Below are 14609 nucleotides of genomic sequence, written 5' to 3'. Positions count from 1 at the left end.
ACAGCCTGGGTGCATGGTGCACCCAGGAGGGGCAACCTAGTTTCAGGCCCGTCAGCAGATTTGGGTTATAAATCCCTATATTCATGAGATTATAAATCAGCTCCGACAGCAACTTTTGTTCTGGGTTAAAACTTGGCATCTAAAGACTGGAGACCAGAAGAGCAGTGGATATAATTGGAAAAAGCAGAATTTAGTTTCAGTAACAATAATGTTTTTGCTGGTAAATAAAAAAAAGAGGGCTCTCTCCTCCCTCCCTCCCACCCCCCACCAAAATGCCAGTTGAAGGCACATTTCCCAGCTACCTTCCATGAAGGGAAAAAAAACCACAAAACTACTAGTTTAAGATAGGGATTTAGACCCTGTTAACAATTTGCTAATTGTAAGAAGGGGGGGATGGGGCAGGTCTTTTTATTTTCAATTGAGGAGACATGAAAGAATGATCTCTTGAAGTAAACAGTCATTGAGAACCTGCTGAACTAGAGTGGCACCCGGGTGTCCTGATTCTCAACAGTCTGAGTCCACCAATTCCTTGGACTGTCGGTCACTCTTTCTTCACCTTCATGACAGAGTAGTCATTGAGCCCCTTGGCTTCATGTGCACAAGAGCCCCCACTGGAAACTCTGAAAGGATGACTTGGTTTCACAATGTCTGGGCCAATTTCTACAGGACTCTGCTGGGGTTTCAGTTCCCTGAGGCTGGGGATGAAGTCAGAAGTCAGAAACCTCTAGGAACCAGACGACTTCCTCCTACAACCCCTCCTCTTCAAAGGAAAAAGACTTCGGTCCCTCTAACTCCACTCCCCAGGTTAGGTGATATTTCTTTTTCTGCCTTAAAGCATTCACTTCATTTCCTCCCTTCTCAACAATGACGGTCCCTCATTGGGAAGGTGAGTGAAGAGAATTCTCAATGACTCACTTGCTCAAGATTCAGCCCTTTTAATGAAAATCAGGTAGCAGGAAGCTTGGATTCCTGGGTTTAAAGCAACAACAATAACAAAAAAAAAATGCCTTCTGTTATATAAGGAGTAAGGATTATACATCTTCCTGGTCCCTTAGGATCAAAGTATTACTAGATTTGGAGCTGGAAAGTCATCTATCCCAACCCCCTCATTGCACAGATGAGGAAACTGAGACCCAGAGATTTACTTGCTCAAAGTCATATAGTTAGTAGTAGCAGAGCTGGGATCTGAACCCAGATTTTCTGACTCCAAATCCAACATAATTTATCATACTGGATATCATTTGTTCAGCAATTGATGGATATTCACTTCGTTTTCCAGTTTTTGTTTCTGGATATTGGGGGGGGAATAGTGCTGCTAAAGTTGTCTGTCATCAATTTCTCAAATGCATGTGGACTTCTGTTTAGTCTCTTTTGAATGGAACAGGAATCTTGAATAGGGATCTTGTTTTTGGTATATTCCATTCATTATCACCATAACTCTTGGTTCCACAAATCCTTCCCCCACCAAAACAAAACAAAACAAAACAAAACAAAAACAAAACCAACCTGTGTTCAGATTGTAACAGACAGATACAAAGGACTATGGGAATAAGAAGTTACTCTTTGAGATGCTTCAGAGAGGTTGGAGGATACATTGTCTATGAGCTTCACTCTAGCCTACTCTAGTCCGCTTGCCATTTATAATTATTACATTCAAGTGCCAATGGATATACTCAAACAAGTTGTAGAATTAGAAGAAATCGCAGTAGCCCTTTAGTCCAATCCATATGTGACAGAACCTCCTCTGACATATCTGACAGGTGGTCATCAAACCTTTTTGAGCTTGAAGCCTCCAATGCACACTCACTTTTAGGAAATTCTTCTAGGAAGTCTTTCCTGATCTGTGCCCCCCCACCCCCTTTTTGTAGCTTCCATTCTTTGCTTCTGAATCTGACTCTGGCTAAACAGGACAAATTGAATCCATCTTCTACACAATAACCTTTCAAATACTGGAAGGCGGCCATATTAGAGGAGGATCCATAGACTTACAGATGGAAGGGACCTCAAAGGACTTCTAGTTCGACCCCCTCATTTTATAATTGAAGAAACTGAGGCCCCAGGGTAATGTGACTTACCCAAAGTGTCAAAGGTAAGAATGGTCTCAGATCATCTGACTCCAAGGCCAGTGCTCTTTCCTCTTTCTCTCTTTCTCCTCCAGAGTCTTCTCCAGTCTAACCATGCCCAATTCTTTCAAATGATCTTCATATGACATGGATGCCAGACCCTTCACTATCCTGGTTGCTCTCCTATGGACACTCTCTAGCTCTTAAAATATCCTTCCTAAACTGTGGTTCCTGGACCTGGATACAATCAATATGGTCTTACTGACCAAAGTACAAAGGAACTATCACTTCTTTATTACTAAAAGCTATGCCTCTCGCTGCTGCTCAGGATCAAATTAGCTTATGCCCTGTCATACTGCTGACTCATAATAAGCTTTGTTGTCATTGTTGTTCGGTTGTTTTCAGTTGTGCCTGACTCTTTGTGACCCCATTTGGAGTTTTCTTGGCAAAGATACTGGAGTGGTTTTGCCATTTCCTTCTCCTCATTTTACAGATGAGGAAACTGAGGCAAATAGAGTTAAGTGACCTGCCCAGAGTCACACAGCTTGTGTCTCAGGTTGGATATGAATTCAGGTCTTCCTGAGTCGAGGTCAGGCACTCTATCCACTGTACCACTTGGCTGCCCTAATAATAAATTTGCAGTCCACTAAAATTCTAACTCTTTTTCAGACAAACTGCTATTTGATTATGCCTCCCCAATCTTGTACTTTTGAAGGTGATGTTTTTGAATCCAAGTGTTGAGACTTTACAGTGTCTGGCTCATGCAAACATTTAAATGTTTATTGTGTCAGTGACATTTATCATGCCCACTGAATTTCATCTTACTGTCATCGAGTCTGGTAGTCCCTTCCCTAAAAATGGATTTGTACGCAGATCAGTTCTCCCTAGTAGTCTCAGAACTGAGATCTCTAGCCAAACTCTGGCTTCAACCTTCAGGAGCAGTGGCCAGGCTTCCACTGGCCTTGGCCTTCTATGTAATGCTCTGCTTCTGAGATCCTCATACTAACTCACTCCTGCTATAGTTCATGGGGAGGGCACAGAGCCAACCTCTTCATGGTCTCCTAATCAACACTACTCTGCAGAAACCAAAACCAGAGAGTGGGAGGGGCCAATGGTGTAACTACATTGACAATCTAGAGGGGTAGAGACCCTAGGTTACAGTAGCAGCTTTGCCACTTATTAGCTGTGTGGCCCTAAAGCAAGTTGCTTCCCCTCACTGTGACTCAGCTTCCTAATCTACAAAATGAGGGAATAACATAGATCAGGCATTAAGCTATTTTTGGTGTGTGTTATGGATCTCTGTGGCAATCTGGTGAAGCCAATGGCCCCCTAATTATTGTTGCCTATATTCATAATTGAAGGAATGCTAAATCTCATGTAGAGGTTAATGAAAAATAAAGATGTAATTTTTTTCCTATCTAATTTCATTGACCCTCCCCCGCTTGAAAGCCATAGTTCCCTTGGTTAAAACCCCCTGTAATATCCTAGGATAGATCAATTCTAAGGTGCCTCCTTGCTCTCTTTTAAAGAAGAATTAAGGTGAAGGAAGACACCCCAGAGCCTGGGTTACCCATGCCTTACATCAACTACGAGAGCTCAAAATTTGACCTCTTTGTTGTTGAGTTGTTTCAGTCATGCCCTACTCTTTATGACTCCTTTTAGGGTTTTCTTGGCAAAGATACTGGAGTGGTTTGCCATTTCCTTCTCCAGTTCATTTTATAGATGAGGGATGGAGGCAAACGAGGTTAAGTGACTTGCCCAGGGTCACACAGCTAGTAAATATCTGAGGTCACATTTGAATTCTTGAAGATGAGCTTTCCTGATTTTAATCCCAGTGCTCTATCTATTGTGCCACCTACTGCCTCTACTTCCCCTTTTAGTTTAAAATTTTTTTTTGAGGACCTGGAGATCCTGGAGGTGGCTACAGACCAAGGATTTTTCTCCCTTTCACTTCTTCCAGAAAAGGAACTTGTGTTAACCTTCCTTAAATCACACTCCTTCATCCCAAGAGTCCTTTCCTAAGGGAAGAAGGAATAAATTAATTATTGACCTTCCCAGGGATATTCTCTTAACCAATGTTTCTAGCAAAGTGTCCCTAGACTTCATCAAGGGGCTCAGAAGCCTGGATTTGTGGAAGACTTTGATGGAAAAGTAACAAGGCTTGCCAAGCTAACCATGGAATCTTTGATTCCCAAGAAAATTCACCTGTTTTCTACACCACACTCTGCTCAACTTTGGAGAGAACCAGGAACATATTCCAAGGTCTGAAGATTCCTGTTTCTTCTTGGTGTCTGTTTTGTGTGTGTGTGTGTGTGTGGAGGACTGGGGGATGAGTGATCATGTGGTCATGACTGGCTGGAAAAAGAAAGATCGAAAATGCCTACACTGAAGTCTTTCATCCCTTTTGAGTCAAGTAGCAGCAACTCCGGGATTCCCCAGCTCAGCTCAATCTCCAGGGGTACCTGCTCCCTGTCTGCCCCTGGCGGCACGAACAAAGACGGGAAATTTCAAAGGTGATTTCCAGGTTTCCAGAGAAAACTGAACTGCTGAAGATAAACTGTCAGTGAGTTCACCTGTCAGAAGGCAGAGGCAGCCCTGAGGGAGGGTAAAGGCTAGCTCCCTCGAGTGATGGATCTTCTCAATTCTTTTATCTGAAATCTTAAGGAAAACTGATGCGCTGGACATTGAGGGGACTTGGCCAGAATGGTCTATGGTGGAGCCAGGAACAGAAACCAGACCTCTCCAACCAAAGAACCTGGGTACTACAGGCATCCTTGCCATAGTATCCTTCCACCTATCACATGGCAAAGAGAAAGGATGATGTGTCATTTGTACAGCACGCCGTAGAGTGCCACAGGCATCAGAGCACTTAATAATTAATGCCACTTGGATGCCGAGCATGCTGGGGTGCTAGAGGGGAAGAGGTTGTATACAACTAAGATGAGGAGGCTTTGGACTCCACTGCAGGTCTAAAGTCCTCACTAAATGCACCAAAGCAAGGTCTTTATTCTCTTTGGAGTGGCTCTGCAAGCCCAGTCCTATTGGAGGTTAAGGAAAGCCAAAGAGTGTCTGATTCAGGAGTTCCCAAGCTATTATTTGCCCTTCCACAAACTTGGTACAGTAGATGACAAAAGAGGTAGCTGTGTCACCAGGGAAAATGAGGTACCAGTGGCTAAGTGATGAAGGTGCCTGGCAGTACAGACTCATTTGTGGGACTCATATTATCACTCCCCACTTTTTATGCCTTTCAGATACCCTACCTGAAACCCAGAAACTGGTATAGAAGACACCCCTTGGAAGAAGCAATCCAAAAGTAGTACTTGGGCCTAGCAGAAAAAGAGTGATAAAGGTAGAATAAATACCCCTCAACTTCTCAGTCACTGCACCACTGGTTACTTAGGAATACAGGTCACCAGTAGATAGCTCCACAGCTCTAATGGTGGAGGGAGGCACAGAACTCAAGATCTTCAGGGTCTCTACTGGGGACTAGGACCCATGAAACATGGAAAAGTCAATTTGGGAAAGGGCAAAAGCTGTGTTCTAGACTGAGGGAAGGATGAGTCATCATGGACATCATGGACAAAGAGACCCTGAAAACCAGGTGCACTTAATAAAGTACCCTACTTAAAATGGAGTCATCCTATCACCCTTGTGAGTGCAGTGTCCCATGCCAGCTCTGCTCTTCTGGCTCATTCTGTACACATATATCCCTAACCCATGAAGGCAATTAGGAGATTAGACCAAGGTGAAATAGAGGGAGTCAGGGGTAAGATTCAAACCCAGGTTTCTCATGACTTCAAGTTCAGTGACCTATCTACTACACCATGCCAATAACTAGCTGTGTAACTTTGGACTCAACCTCTCTGGGCCTCAGTTTCCCCATCTATAAAATGAGGTTGGACTAAATGTTTTCAAGATCTTTTCCAGTTCTAATGACCCCCCAAAAATCTACAAATATAATGATTTCTAGCTTCTTGTCATAATATTGTCATTGACCCTGGGCAAATCTCTTTCTCAGTTTTGGATTCAGTTTCTTTATCTGATGGTAGGAATGACACTCTCTAGCACCCTGGGTCCATCAGATCATGCAAGGAGATTGACAAAGATGCTTCCTGGAGGAAAGACGCATTTGAATTCTAATCCGAGGAGAAAGAATTTAGCAGAGGAGGAATCTGGAGAAAGGGGTGGGTGGGGCATGGGCAGGGCAGTAGTGACTTAGAAAGGAGTTAACCGAGTTTCCAGTTCATCCCCACTGCCTACCGACCTTTCACCTCTTCCCCTTCCACTGAAATTCTAAGGAAGGACTTTGTAGAATAAAGAGCTTTTCTGAATCACCTGAAGCTTAAATAAGACTTTAATGTGCAAACAGAAAGGATTAAAAACTGGGATGGATAGGAATAGGGGCCTGGGAGCAGCTGAGAGAGGTCAACATGTGGGCAAACAGAAGACTCAGTTATAATAAGAGAAGTTGGGCCAGAGGAGAGGCAGAGTTCCATGATGCATGTCAGGGACTGAAGTATGGTTATCAGCTGAAGCTGCAGAGGCTCATTCCACAGGGCTGGGATTGAGGTGCTGTTCTGGCCCCTGACTTCTCCCCTGCCTCCTTCATTTCCCTGAGTCAATGCCTCTGTTAGTCTTCCAGCCTGTGCCAAAAAGCTCTGTCCCAGCTCCACTTTGGGTCTTTTTTCAGGGGTTGTAGTACTGGTCCTGTGAAGAGGGTTAAAAAAAAAATGCACATTCTGTGATCACCTGGAGAGTCAAGTAGGAGCTAACATGAACTCTTCCTAGCCTATTTTGTCCAGACATCTGCAGTCCCTGGGCCTGGGTGGGGGAAGTGCCTAAGTGCAACTTTGACAGGAAGATGGCTCCAGATTTTTCCAAATCTGGCTTTCCCACCAGGGACAGGTCATTATAGGAAGACAAGGTATAAACCATCTTTTCTTTCCTCTCCCAGCAAATACCCTCATCTCTTCCATGGGAGATTAGCTTTGCATAGTTTCTCCAGCAGAATAAAGGGCTGAGGAGGATTTCTTTCCACCTTCTTCACAGAAGGTCAGATGGACCCTACTGACATCTCCTGATATGCCCCCACCAGACAAAGATTAAAAAAAAAAGGGGAAGGAGAAGAAAGTTGGAGACAGTAAATAAAGAGGAATAGGACAAAGAGAAAAAAAGAATGAATGAAGAAATGGTCTGTCCCTCAGTTCTCAAGTAAGGGCTAAAGGCTCTGGTAGAGATTTCCTTGTCCTTCATAGGAAGAGCTCAGTGGTTTTTTCCCTGTAAGCCAAGGAACAGAAACCTAGGAGACACTAAGTGGTGAGGAGAGCAGGCTTCAGTAGGACACAGTAAAGGGAGAAAAAAAGAAGATTTAGGAACCCCTTGTGAGAACTGGGAGTGGGTCTAAAAGGAGTTGTCCTCTCCCCTGGCACCATGAGGATGCCAGATCCAAGTCAGAAAAAAAAAATGGCATTTAGGGAAAAGTCTGGACAGCTAAGTTCTGTCCTGGCATCACTCATGTCAAAATGCTATTTTTCTGGGTCAGACTTTCTCCCTCTCCAGCAGTTTCCCTTTCTAAGAAATCAGGAAAAGAATATTCAATAACCCACACCAAAACTGGATGGTCAACACATTTTAAAAATAATGATAGTAAGAGTGCCAGTCACTTTTTCCTGTCCACTGCCCTCCTAGCTCCAGCAGCGGCAGTTAGGGTGGAGCAAGTTGTAGGCTCTGGTCAGCCCAGCCCCTCCCCTACTCTCCACCCAGGCTTAGGGCTAAGAGTTACAGAGGGGTGTTACCGGGGGCCTGCACTGGGTCAGGAGCTCCTGCCAACGGATGTACATCTGGGCTGCCAGGTCCTTGAGTTTGGTCCGATACATGGCCTGAGGGCTCTCATGGATGTGTGTGGTGACCTGCCACTCCAACTGCACACACAGCTGTTGCAGCTCACCCTTTGAAGAGAAAAGAAATGAGGGAGAGGGAGGGCATGGGGAGAGGGGATGTGAGAGACCCAGAAGACCTAAAGTGGACAGAGGCAGTTAGAATGTGGTCAGGTAGACTGAGAGAAATGAACCCTCAGTCCTTTCTAATCAATCTTTGGAAGCCTTCAGGAATGGGGCATGGCTGGCAAGGGACAGCTGTACAACAATTATCATTTGTCCAGAACAGAGAGGGGAAGCAGGAGGGGAAAAAGGATTAGGAATGGAATGTGGACCTAAGTCAAATCACACAGCAGAAGAGCAAGATTTAGAGCTGGAAGGGAACTTGAAGGTCACTGTTTCCAACCCTGTCGTTTTACTTGTGAGGAAACTGAGGAACAGAGAGGTAAAATAAGACTAGCTAACATTTAAATGGGGCTTTAGGGCATGTTTTACATGTGTAATCTCATTAGATCTTCACAAAATCCTGGGTGGTAGGTGCTATTATTTCTGTTCTACAGATAAGGAACTGAGGCTTAGAGGACTTAAGTGACTTGCTGAGGGTCAAAGACTAGTAATTGTCTGAGGCTGGATCTGAACTCAGGTCTTCATGACTCCAAATCCAGCATTCTTTTACCTTCATGGCCACAGGCTTTGCTCTATTCTTGTTAGGAAAATTTCCTGTAATGAATTATAAGGAACCAAAGGACTCAGGTTCTCAGCAGCTGTGTCCTTGACTCAGTCACACACTTTTCGTAGTTCCCTTACATTGAGCTCCTGTCTAACGGCTAAGTCGCCCCAGCTCTTCCAAACAGGTAAAGATAAGAATTCAGGAGCTCCCCTCCATCTTCATGCCTCTCCACTCACCCACTTGTCTCTAGTGATGCTCTGGCTGCCAACGACCACCCCAGCCAGCTTCAGGAGGCTATGGCACAGATAGCAGACCTGTTAAGGAAGCACTGAATTAGAGGGGCCAATCAATGGGGACTTAATCTCCCCTCTCACAGTTTTTTCAATTTCTAAGATTCTCTCTTTTTACTTTCTCTTTTTTAATTCAATTTTTCTTTATTTTCAGTTCTGAATTCTCTCCCTCCCACCTTATCCTCCTCTATCCATTGAGAAAGAAAGAACAAAACAAAACTCATTACAAATATAGTCCAGCAAAACAAATTCCCAGATTAGTCATATCCAAATACACACACATAGGTACACATATGTGGTTGTTGTTCAGTTATGTCCTACTCTTCCCGACCCTATGAACTTTGACCATGGAGTTTTCTTGGCAAAGATAATGGAGTGGCTTGCCATTTCATTCTCCAGTCTGTTCCCATTTTACAGATGAGGAACTGAGACAAATAGGGTCTAAGTGACTTGCCCAGGGTCACACAGCTAGTAAGTTATCTGAGGCCAGATTTGAGCCCAAATCTTCCTGACTCCACACCTGGTGTTCTATCCACTGCACCACCTAGTTGCCAGACAGATAGATAGATAGATAGAGAGAAAGTGAGACAGAAATACAGACATAGATATATATGATATAGACATAGACATGTATAGAGATATGTATATATGTAGATGTGTGTATCTACACATATGTAAATATAGACATAGCTATATAGAGATGTATGTATATGTGCACATTGTACACATATAAATGTGTGCATATACATACATTCACACACACACAGACACACACACACACCTGCTTTAGTCTGTACTCTCAAGCTCTAGGATGCTTGCTGTAAGGCCCAAACACTATCATAGGGTTCAATCTCATTCTGAGTTCCAAAAAGAACTCCCAGGGTGGGAAGACTCCACTAAGACTTGGGTGAGCAAGGCTGGGAGCCCACTTCTTCCCAAGGCTGCAAGGAAACTAAAGAAGGATTGACCCAAACACCCCCAAACTCAAATTCTACCGCCTTTTTTTCTCCACTGAGTGATTTTTTTCCATTCCCTTCCCGTCCTTCATGGAAAGATTCAAATCTTTTCTCCTGTAAGTAAAAATATAATAGCTCTCAAGCTCTTCTAAACATATACCATAAACCACCTCTATACTATAACTCCAAGAAAATAAAATCAGAGTTTAAAAATCCATTATAAAAGAAAACAGATTGTATTCATCTGGCTTGTCTTCTCTGACTATAAATTTTTAGAGGGCAGATAGGAACTGCATCCAGTAAATTCTGTAGGCCCTTTTAAAGTATTAGATGGTGAAGCCAATACAACCCAAACTAATAAGCATGTGTGAAATGCCTACTATGTGCTAGATACTGGGGATACAAAGACAAAACAGTCCCTTCCCCCAAGGCATTATAGCCTACTGGGCAGAGAGGAGATGAGCACTAATATGTAAGGTAAGAGCAGCAGAGGAAATGTTTCTAAGCTCAAATTCCATTGAAGGACCTGAGTCAATGAGCAGTACCAATATTTAGGTATATGTACACCTCAGTTCCCATATTTACTAAATGAAGGAATTTGCAGGATGACTTTTAAGGTCTCCTCCAAGTAGTACAAAGCAGTTAAATGGCACAGCAGATAGAGCTCCAGGCCTGGAATGAGGAAGACTCAGCTTTGTAAGTTCAAATCTCGCCTCAGACACTTACTAGCTGTGTGACCCTGGGTAAGTGATTTAACCTCATTTCCCTCAGTTTCCTTATCTGTAAAATGATCTGAAGAAGGAATTAGCAGACCACTCCAGTATCTTTGCCAAGAAAAAAAAACCCCAAAAGAAGTCATGAAGAGTCAGATATGACTGAATAACAAATAACCAGCTCTAAATTCAATGTCTATGACATATTCCTCAAACTAATTTTATTACTATTCTTACTTGCAAACTCTGGGGACTAGGTCACAAAATAGGGGGTTGTCATTACACAATCAACTCATTTATGGGCTGTTCTTATGAGAGGCATCATGGTCCAATCTCAAGAGCACGGGTTTTGGCATCAGAGGACTTGGGTTTGAATCTTGTCCCTGAAACATAGTTACGTGTCTTTGGGGAAGACGCTTAACCTCTGTGGGCCTTAGTTTCCTCCTCTGTAAAACAGGGAGTTAAACTAAATGGTATCCAAGGTCCTTTCCAGTTCTAAATCTATAAACCTTTAAAGGATCCAGACATGGAAGTCAGTTCTCTGGGAATATTAGAACTGATATAGGGAAACCATCTTTGGCTTCAGACTTCCCTGAATGTCTAAACTCCAATCCAAAGAACCGACCCTCCTGGACTGTTCTGCCTGAGCCTGCTTGGTTCTCTGGGTTCAGAGATCTGCCACACTCAGTCCCTAATCTTCTTTCCTCCTCTTGCCACAGATGCCCTAACTGAATGCCTCATTCTGGCATCCACTCCCTTTCTCCCTTTTCCTCCACTGTTTCCATATAATCATGAAGAGAATCTGTTTTCTAGAATTTATAAGGAAAATGAGATTGTACAAATTCAGAAATAATATGCCTGGGTAAGGTCATTAGAAATATGAATTAAAAGAAAAAACCCACACCCAGTCCCAGACTAGTTGGCTCTTAAATTTGGCTAAGCTATTCAATCCAGTCACAGTTTTCCCCAGGCTTCACTTGGTCCATGATCCTCTCCAGCTCAGAAGGCCCAGGACTATTGTGGATTTTGTGCATTTGGGAAATGTGGATTAAACTCATTCATTAATTTTATAATCCCAGGTTCTATCTCAGCCAATCATGATTGTGCAGCAGATGTTAGGGTATTCTGCCCATATTCCTACCTAATCAGGCAATCAACTTTCCTTCTCTCTGACCAATGAAAAAATTAAAAAAACCATAAGATATAATGCACTCATCACCTCAAAAATCCAGATAATTCAGTCTATCAGACAAGTTACCTCCAAAATTCAGAAAAATCCATGGTCTTATGTATTTCAAGTATATGGAGAGAGATAGTAGGCCATGAAAGACAAATGAAGTTAGAAAAAGAAACTGAAATAAGTCTGCTCCTAGCCCTCTACCCACCAGTGTGCTCTTCCATAAGGCTGTATCTTTTACTTTCCTTCACTCCAGCACTTCCAGATGCCTGAGGGTATCAGAAATTATAGAAGCAAATAATCCTGAATTTGATGGGTAGGAGAGAAATTGACTCAGTCCATCAGGAGAGCCAGGATGGCAGCTATAGCTTGGTGATGATCACACGAGAACAGAATTGTCAACACAGTACACCCTCAAAGTCTCCCTTCTGCCTATTACCTACCTGGTTACCTTATTCATGCAGAACCTGAAGAGACCTCAGAGGCCATCTAACTCAACTCATGCACACATCCAGTTTAAAACACCCTTAACAAATGAAGTTCCAGTGATGAGGACCTCAATACCCTTAAAAACAGTCCATTCCATTTTTGGACAGCTCCGTTTTGTTTTGGGAGGTTCTGGAAGGTTAAATGATTTACCCAGGGTCACACAGCTAGTGTCTGAGGCTAGATTTGAACTCAGGTTCTCCTGACTCCAGGACCAGTGTTCTATCCACTGTACCACCTAGCTGCCCCTAGCTCTGTTAAAAAGTTTTTCTTTATATTGACCAGAAACCTGCCTCTCCATAGCTCCCACCAAGCAAAACAAGACTAATCTCTTTTCCCCAGCATAGCCCTTCGGCTAGTTAAAAACTGCTCTCTTGTCCCCCCCACACCCACCCTTCCATCAACATATGGAATTCCAATTCATACACAGCCTGGTTTCTAGCTTCTCCCCTTCCTGGTTGCCCTCCTGTGTATACACTCCAAGCTGTAGATGTCCTTGCTAAAACGTAGTGCCCAGAATTGAACAGTTCTCCAGATGTCCTCTGAGTGGGATAGACTACAAGGGGACCAGCGCCTTCCTCATCCTGGGTACTGAACTTACTTCTATTAATGCAGCTGAAGATCACATTGGTTTTTTTGGCTGCCACATTACAACTTTTTCACATGAATTTCTAGACACTCACGTCTCCCCCATTCTATATGTGTGCAGTTTATTTTTGCAAGTGCAAGACTTTACATTCGTCCCTATTAAATTTAATCTTCATCACATTACTTTTCCTAGAGAAGTGGGTGAATCTGTCTCTGAAAGAGATAAAAACCCTTGAATGGGTTAAAAGCCCAAGCTAATTGTTACAGAACAACACAGAATCCTAACCTCCAAAGACAGACACATTATTTTCCATGGGGGCAGAACCTGAATTCTTTAAACTTGGGGTCCTGTTGACTTGGCTTTAAAAATATATATTTTGGTAACTGAATTTCAACATAATTGGTTTCCTTCAGAATACTAATACTATGTATTTTATACTGTACATTTAATGCCATTCTGAGAAGGGATCCATAGGCTTCACTAGGTCAATGACACAGAAAAAGTTAAGAAATCCTGAGACAGGAACACTATATCAATCCAGCACTATCTCATCTCTCCTACCCACTAAAGGCAAGTTAAGCTTCTTCTTCTTCTTTTTTTTTAAAAGTATTAAGACTTTCCTTAAGATGTGCTTGGCTTAGGGAGCTCAAGGCTCAGACTGTTGATATCACTTCTTCATGGGAGACCAAGGCAGCCAGAAGGAGCTCCTGGGGCCATCTGATACCTGGCTGGTGGATCATGACAAGGCGTGACACGGCAAGGGAACCTCACTCTGCTGAATCAACTCAAGGCATGCTCAGTGGCTATGCTTGTCAAATGTCCTTCTTCTGCTATGGCTAAATAAATCTCTTTTTGTCAACTACCATCTGACCTACAAGTGTCTCATTTTGACTGGCCTGAGTCGGGTCTAAACCAGAATCTTGTAGATGAGTAAGTTCCTGCTTGAAGCTCAGCTCTTCCTTCTTTCTGGAGATTTCTCATGATTACTACAGTGTACGAAATTGAGAAAGGAGGATGGACTAGCTGATTCCACACTACCACTTTATCTCATTCTGCACCAGTCTCTTCCTAATGCCTCTCATCTATCTGTACACCACAAACACCCAGAATAGTGCCTGAATGCACTGTACTGGCTGGTCTGGTTGGGGCAGAGACTGTTAGATAGGACTAGAGACTGCTGCCAGTCCAAGTGAGCTCTGTTTCTCCTCTAGAAAATGCTGCCCTAGGAGTTTTTATTCTTAGAATGAGGGAAATCTTTTGTTTTATGAAAAGATTCCCCTATCTCTCAACTATAACTGGCAGACTGCTGCTGCCTGCAGGCTTCATGTCACAGCAAAATAACTTGCACACAGTAGGTGCTTGGCAAATGTCTGTTGAATTGAATTCTGTTGTCTGTGTCTAGCTCCTAGGCCCTGGCACATTATCATCAGAGCCAGGCCTGATTATTTAAAAAAAAAAAAGTAGCTGGCTTTCCAAATGTACTTACTCTGAAGTATTTCTTTTTTTCCTGAGGCTGAAGGCTATAAGGGAAAAAATAGAGGGGTCTGCTCTGATCTTGTTCTTGTTCCTGCCTCTAATTTATTAGCAAGCATCCTGCCCCTCCTCCTCTTCAGAAAACAACCTCTGTGCCTGTTTTGGGATTGTCCCCCACTGGGAGGTCAGAGGGCCAGGGCTGGGGAAGATCTTGGATGTTTCTAACTCCACAGTTGTCTTTCTGAGGTGAAGCGGGCAGTCACATTCTGATCCTCCCTTTTCATCGGGAGAGTCGATGCTACTGAGTTTGCTCTTG

General features: G+C 43.2%; 1 protein-coding gene across 1 annotated transcript in view; it reads right to left on the bottom strand.

Moving 5' to 3' along the window:
- Window positions 1-6428: 6428 nt before the first annotated feature.
- FAM178B (family with sequence similarity 178 member B) overlaps window positions 6429-14609 on the bottom strand; it is a 116140-nt gene continuing 107959 nt past the window's right edge. Inside the window, exons 15-17 of the mRNA XM_027852614.1 lie at window positions 8846-8923; window positions 7859-8011; window positions 6429-6770 (exon numbers count right to left, since the gene is read on the bottom strand). Coding sequence (XP_027708415.1) covers window positions 6750-6770; window positions 7859-8011; window positions 8846-8923 — 252 coding nt within the window. The 3' untranslated portion in view covers window positions 6429-6749. The remainder of the gene's footprint in view (window positions 6771-7858; window positions 8012-8845; window positions 8924-14609) is intronic.

Source organism: Vombatus ursinus, unplaced genomic scaffold, assembly GCF_900497805.2.
Source record: "Vombatus ursinus unplaced genomic scaffold, bare-nosed wombat genome assembly UNPS02000580.1, whole genome shotgun sequence".
In the NCBI taxonomy this organism is placed as follows: domain Eukaryota; kingdom Metazoa; phylum Chordata; class Mammalia; order Diprotodontia; family Vombatidae; genus Vombatus; species Vombatus ursinus.
This window is presented reverse-complemented; position numbering and strand designations above follow the sequence as displayed.